This window comes from Fulmarus glacialis, unplaced genomic scaffold (genome assembly GCF_000690835.1).
Source record: "Fulmarus glacialis isolate BGI_N327 unplaced genomic scaffold, ASM69083v1 scaffold9612, whole genome shotgun sequence".
In the NCBI taxonomy this organism is placed as follows: Eukaryota; Metazoa; Chordata; class Aves; order Procellariiformes; family Procellariidae; genus Fulmarus; species Fulmarus glacialis.
The window spans coordinates 26,206-32,864 of NW_009199864.1; the positions used below are offsets into that span (position 1 = coordinate 26,206).

The window sequence follows — 6,659 nt, forward strand, 5'->3', positions numbered from 1 at the left end:
CCCTTGCTTCACAGCGTGGCATCAGGGACAGCTAGAGGAGGCGATGTCGGAGCTCCCATGCTCTCAGCCTCACTTGGTGTGGTGAAATGAAGACCACGATAACACCTCGTCTGGATTAGATCAAAGCTTTGTTTACTCCTTTTCTCTCCAGCAATAGCCATTAGCACATGTTTGAGGAAGAGCACAGCGAGGAAATTATGAATTCAAGAGGAGGAGGAGACTGGTACAAGTAGAGCACAGTGGATAAAGAGGAAGAGAAGAGCATCATGTGGTGGTGGTTCATGTCAAAATAGTCAGAGGGAGGAAAATGATCAGTAATGTTCCTTATGATTTGGAATTGGGTCCAACCTTATTGAATATTTCCATTAACAGCCTAAGCAGAAAAAGCCTGAATGTGGTGATGACGTTTTGTGATGGTGCAATGCTGGGGAGACATCACCAACAGAAAGAAGCATTAGGATGTCATGCTGGAAATGTATGAATTTTAGGCTAAGTAATAGAAAGGGGATTAAATTAATGGTTGAAAGAGCAAAATTGCATCCCAAAGACTAACCCGAATTCTTTGACTATGCTGGTGACCATAACCAGGTCCTGACATAGCAGAAGAAAGGGGTGGGATGGTTATGAGTCTTTGGTGTGATGCAGCCATGAAAAATGTCTGGGCTGTAGGAAGCAAGTGATGGAGAAGATCACACCTTAAACGCTTTGTGTTACTCATGTGAGAATCAGAGCAGAACAGGAACAGAGGAAAGAAAGGAAAAACCAGGGAGAGAGATGAAGCATCGAAGCTAAAGGACAACACTGGTCCAAGAACAAACGAGCCGTGGATGAATTTGGGCTGAAAATCAGGAGGTTTCTCATTGCCACAGGAGAGAGCAGTTGCAAGAGCTCCCCAATGGGGTCAGCAGGGACTCAAGGACATGCTTCCAGTCCCATCTTCTCGGGAAAGCCTCCATGTAAGCAAAGGACATCTGCATCCCATGGGTGGTTGTAAATGGCAGCAGCAAAACTTCCAGTTTGTGAGATACTTGTGGCAGGGAGCGAGCGCTGCTCTGTGTGTGTGCGCAAACAGCCAGGCAGTGAGAAGAAATGGGAGACAGGTGAGCGGAGTTCAACAGCAATGAGGCATCGGGTGGCAACCTCCACACCCAGCAAATGGCCGTAATAACAACTCTCCGCAGCGCCTCGGAGCTCTTCGTAAAGGGCATCAAACTCCACCAAGCGGTAACTTCTGCAAGGGGAACGTGGAAGGAGCTGGCCCAGGGTAGGATCCCAGTGTCCTCGTTCCTGTTGCTGTACTGGTGGTTTTGATTTAATGGCGTTTTCCCCCAGCATCAGAAAACCATCGGCCACGGGGAGAGCTGGGTGACAGAAAATGGGTTGGGCCATCACAGTGCATCTCCCAGGAGATGAGTCAACTTTAGTCCCCCAGCAAAAATGAAGGGAGAGAGGGGAGAGGTGAAACTCTCATCTGAATAAGCACCGTCTCTAAAACGGATGCCAGAGTTTTCCCCAGCTCCTCTCTCGGCCCAGGAGGAGGTTTGGCTACACTTTCTCGGACATCCCCCTCGGCAGGGTCTGTGGGGAGTGAAGCTCCACCGACTGCCGCCGACGGACCTCGCGCTCTGCCCAGTCCTCCTCCGGCTCGAAGCCTTTGAAGATGGCGAGTCTCTCCGAGAAGGTTTTGGCTTGCGGGAAGAGGATGTAATTGTAGATGATGGAGGCTGCTGCTGCCCCAACCAGGGGGCCCACCCAGAAGACCTGGGGGAAACAGAAAGACAAGAATTGGGTGAGCAAAAACCAGCCTGAGTTTGGAGGATGGAGAGGAACCAGGGTCTCTGAACAGCATTGCAGGGGGCTTATGCTCCTTCCTACCCTGTGTCCATTGGGAGCAAAACGCAGAAGCCAGCTCTGCTTTGGCCATCACTGTTGACCTGAATTCCCACCCATTGCTGTTGTGCCTGAATATACCTAACCATCCTCTTCTGTCTTTCCTCCTCTGTTGAGAGCTGCGTGATCTTCATTAATGATAGGCCCATCATGGGCATGCTTAATGATTTGTGTTCCTCTGGAGAAGTGTCTCCCTACCCATTTACACATTGCTTTAGAGAGGAGGAGGCTACCAGCTTGGGCTGGACACCTCTGAGCACATCAACCTGAACCACCACACCTCTGGCTCCCAACATATTCTTCACAGATGGAAATGCCTGTGAGTGTTCCCAAAGGAGCTGGTGGAAAATGTGTGCCTAGATCCAACTGGAACCAGGAAAGGTCCCCAGGACTGGCAAGAAGAGCTCCCCTCTCCATTGGTTTTGCTTCTTTTGCTAAGTCACAGTCAACAAACCACACACCCTTTTCCTGTTGCAATGCACCCTGCTTAGATAAGCCAATGAAGCACCCAGAAGCCCCACCTCTTTTTGCTGATCTCTACATTCCTCCTCCTGCTGGGAGCTGGCGTGGAAATACCAGGAATCTGGCTGGCTCTGCGGGTTTCTAGGAATACTGGTAATTTGGGGGGCTCATCCCACCAACACAACACATAGACCTGATTTCTTACCCAGTGGTCACTGAAGTCTCCGACTATCACAGCAGGGGCGAAAGATCTGGCTGGATTCATGGAGCAGCCGGTGTAACGGATCTGCCAAGAAACGCCACACATTGTTAGCATTAAGCCCTTTTAGCACATTTTAAAAAATCCTGGTGTGTTATTAGCATTATTCATTCCCTGAGCTGACGTTTCACCCTCCAGCATGCCTGTACCAGGAAAGGGGGTGCTCGCAGTTTCCAGCACCTGAGTCAACATGGGTGAGTTGTCTGTATTTGCACATCTTCTATGCGAGCACACGTGTCCTGTGCATGGTGCAACTCAGCTGCAGGCTGGGTGACGTGCCCTGCAGTGTGACCAGGACTGCGGGGACAAGCTCCTGCTGTGCCTATTCCTGCAGCAAATTGCTACTCCTTGCCACTGAGGACAGGAGAAGAATAGTCCCATAGACACACGGGCTGGCAGATCATTGAGGATGGAAACATCCCTGGCACTGAGAAGCTGGGAGTGTTGGGGGCAGCTTTGGTCTGTCGTGCGGGAGAGATTTCCCTGGGTGTCCATCCCAAATACTTCCCAGTCTTATCATGGTCTTGAGTGCCTCGGTTGCTGACACATTCACTCCAGGACGGAAGACCTCACTGATCCCTGGGAGCTCCCTACGGGACTCAAGGAGCAGCAGAGCCCAGCAGGATACGTTTTTTCATGCCCAGTAAAAAAGCCGAGCTCAGGCTATGGCTCTGTAATGGCTCTGGTGGGATTTTTCTCTTCTACCCACAGGAAAGCCATGGAACCACATAAGTTACAAATCCCCCGTCCATGGGTGTCTCTACAGCAGATACAGCTGCCTGTATCCGTCTGAAAAGGAGTGGTGAGGCATGGAGAAAAGAGAGGGGATAGTGAACCCGGAGCACGCAGCCAAGCAGGCTTTGGGCACAAAGGCAAAGACAACCTAAAAAGCGCTTTAGCCCATTTTACCCACCCCAAGGAGATGCCCCACGGCAACAGAAAGGCCGATGGACAGGGCAGGAGAACCCAGGTTGTCCTCCCGGCGTTCGTCGGTAGAAGCGAAGATGCACAGGACCAGCTGGAAGGTGAGGAAGAGCTCTACGGTCACCGCCTGCCCCGTCGTCGTCCCATTGTGCAGCTGGAAGGGGAGAAAAAATGTGTCTCGGGGATGGGGAAGTTTGGGGACTGGGTTGGAAATGTGGAGGGGGAAACCCGAATCAAGGAGAACCAAAAAGGACATAGGAAAGAGGTGAGATTTTTGGCACCAAAATGAAGAGGAGGAAAAATTTCCCAGCTAAAAGGAAAAGTGGGTCAATGGGTAATATTTGATTGACATGGCAGGAAAAGTTTTATTTGCATTTCTTTGGGTATTTTTTTCCACTCTTCTTTTCCCCCCTAGGGACTTTTTTTTTCTTTTCCTCATACTTAAAATGCAAAATGCCTTTTGGAAAAGTTTACAAATTGCATTTTGAAAATGTCAAAAAGAAATATTTTGGCATTAAAAAAAAATTCCCTTCCCCCTTCCCACACTTTTTTGACTGGAAGAATTTGTCAGATTTGATCTGGGGCTGTGCCTGGTTGCACCCCCTCTCCTCCAACTCTGCTTTCTGACACTTTATTACTTCTTGGTGGTTTTTCATCCAGATCTGGGTGGATCTGGCAGCGCTGCCAGCCAGACTGCAGCTGGCAGTCCTGCTTGCCTGTGGTCTCCCATCGCTGTTGCTTCCCTCAGCCCGTCCTGGCACATCTCTGCCCTTTCTTTCCCTGGGTCAATCCTTCTTTGGACACCGTGCATCCTCCCAAATGCTGACCCCAAGATCACTTCGCTCGGTGACACCGCGAAGGCAGCAATTGCCCTCCTGACCGAGATCCAGAGTCGGATCTTGCTCGCTCTCCTCTCTCCGATATTCCCCCTTTTTTTTTTAAGGGTAATTTGTGCAGGCAGCTACAAGATGAACAGCCCAGGGGGAAAAAAATTGAAAATCCCTATTCCCTCTTTTAGGTGGTTTAAGCTATAAAACAACAGAGCTGAGCATTTTGAAAGTCTCTCTTAAAACTCCTACTTGCTTTGTTAGGTTTATTAAACCTCAGCTACTATCAGTCTAAATAGTCTTTTCGAGATTAATCCGCAATCCCTTTTTCAACCCTCTTAATCTCTTTGGCAGCAAAGCTGCGTCCTGGCAATGCCTCCCTGCTGCAAGAAAGGGGATTTCCGTGTGCCGTTTCCTAAAACACGCCTCCTCCCTCGCCGCTCGGCTGGTTTTGGGTGCTGCTGGTCCCGGCATGGGCGTCCCTACGGATAGAGCTGCCTGTATCCGTCTGAAGAGGAGTGTGGGGCATGGAGAAAAGAGAGGGGATAGTGAACCCTGTGACTTTTTAATTTTTTTCCCCTCTTTTTATTACGTGCATAGGTGGGGAAGGGGATGTTGGAGGTTGGATACCACTGGGGAGTCCCCTCTCGGCTTCCTAAGGTTCCCCAATTTTCTTTTTTCCCTGTGTGTCTGAAACCAGACCGGGATCTTTGCGATGCTTCTGGCACTGCCCGGTGGCACTGCCCAGGCACCCGTCTGTGTTGGGCTTTGGGATGAACCAGCTGTATCTGGTGTGGCCATCCCTTCACAATGGGAAGCAACTTAACGAGCAGTGCTATCTAATGAAAAGCTGGGATTTACACCCAAACCTCACACATGCACACACCCCCCCCCGGCGCAACGTCCCATTGCTGGGAATCTGGCACAGCAGCCTCTAAATAGTGGCATGGCCTAACACAGAGGGGAGAAAGGCTGCCCGTGCCCACACCAGGACTGGAAAGAGGAAGGGAGAGGTGATGCTTTTGGTCGTGTCCTTCCCTAAACACCCGGGTCTCCTCTGAATCCAGCTCCTCCACAACACAGCCCTAGATAAAACTGAAATGATGGCGGCTTTGTCTGCTAAGGGAGGTGCTTATGTGGCAGCTGGATCACACGTCTGGTTTTAGTCCTAAAAAGCAGAGGAGGCAGCCTGGACTCCCGCCTCCACCCCTGCTCCTGGAAGGACCCTTGGAGCAGCAAGCTTGTGGTGCTGGGCTGCAGCTGACAGTGGCTTCCTACCCAACATTAAACAAAGGGGGGTCCTTTCTGGCCACAAAACCCTTCTTCGCATCCCTCAGCCTTCCCAAAAGTCCTGCTCAATCCGTCCCGCTCCCTTCCAAGCCCATCCGTGGGCTGAAGTCTTACCTTGTTGATGGCCAAGCCTTCCCGGGAGTCTGCAGGTGTGATCTCGTGTAAGATGGCAGCCCCCACGACAGCCCCCAGGAGCTGGGCCACCACGTAGAAGACCGCACGGAGGAAGGAGACTTGGGAGCCGATAAGGCAAGCCACCGTCACTGCCGGGTTGATGTGGGCTCCACTGATGTGCCCCAGGGCTTGGACCAGCGTGCCGATGGCCAAGCCAAAAGCCAGCGCGATTTGAAGGATGCTCGGGGAGGAAGCTGAGGGCCAGTTCAGAGCAGAGCCCAGGCCAAAGAGGATGAAGACCAAAGTCGCCAGAAATTCTGCAAAGACAGCCCGGGTGAAGGCTACGGATCGCAGTTCCCACATCATGGAGCGGCGGCGGCTGGAGGCTGCAAGGTCTGACCCTGCCCGTGGTGTCTTCAGGCAATTGCTACCACGGCTGCTGTGTCCATAGAGGATGTCAGGGGGACAGCTTATATATATACGGATGTGGGGGGGCCAAAGGATCACCCGCTGAAGGAGGTGGGATTGTGGTCCTAGGAAACCTGATGCTTTTTTTCATTTGTGTTCCAGCTGAGGGAACATCAGACCCTGCCCCCTCTGTTAAAGCTGGGGAATGCAGCGTTTGCCACCCTTGGGAGGTCATAAATCAGCCTCGAGCAATACCATGAAACACTGTTCCCTTTCCTACTGGGGGTCCTATCCCCAGCCGTGCTTGTTGCTCCTCTCTTCTCCAAGCTCTACCACCTGCAGCATGGAGAGGAGAGCAAGCAAGGGAGGTTCTGTAGAGCTAGAGATGGAGCTGAGGTGGGGTTGTGTTGAAAAACAGGATGTGATTAAATATCCAGGCAAAACTGGATGCAAAAGAGTCTCTCAGAGGCACAAAACTCCAAGCG

General features: G+C 51.4%; 1 protein-coding gene across 1 annotated transcript; it reads right to left on the bottom strand.

Moving 5' to 3' along the window:
• Positions 1 to 1,510: 1,510 nt before the first annotated feature.
• Positions 1,511 to 6,136, bottom strand: AQP2 (aquaporin 2 (collecting duct)). The gene is made up of 4 exons (XM_009573395.1): positions 5,767 to 6,136; positions 3,525 to 3,689; positions 2,558 to 2,638; positions 1,511 to 1,761 (listed from the first exon to the last, which is right to left on the bottom strand). Exons 1-4 carry the CDS (start codon positions 6,130 to 6,132, stop codon positions 1,546 to 1,548), a joined length of 828 nt encoding a protein of 275 aa, XP_009571690.1. The 5' UTR covers positions 6,133 to 6,136; the 3' UTR covers positions 1,511 to 1,545.
• Positions 6,137 to 6,659: the final 523 nt, after the last annotated feature.

Bases quoted from the DNA above. Each gene is read 5' to 3' on its own strand.
- AQP2 (XM_009573395.1), bottom strand. From the start codon at position 6,132: ATGATGTGGGAACTGCGATCCGTAGCCTTCACCCGGGCTGTCTTTGCA. The intron at 3,690-5,766 runs GTAAGACTTCAG...CTCCCCTTCCAG, and splicing joins AAGGCTTGGCCATCAACAAG to CTGCACAATGGGACGACGAC. The intron at 2,639-3,524 runs GTGGGTAAAATG...GTTTCTTGGCAG, and splicing joins CCGTGGGGCATCTCCTTGGG to ATCCGTTACACCGGCTGCTC.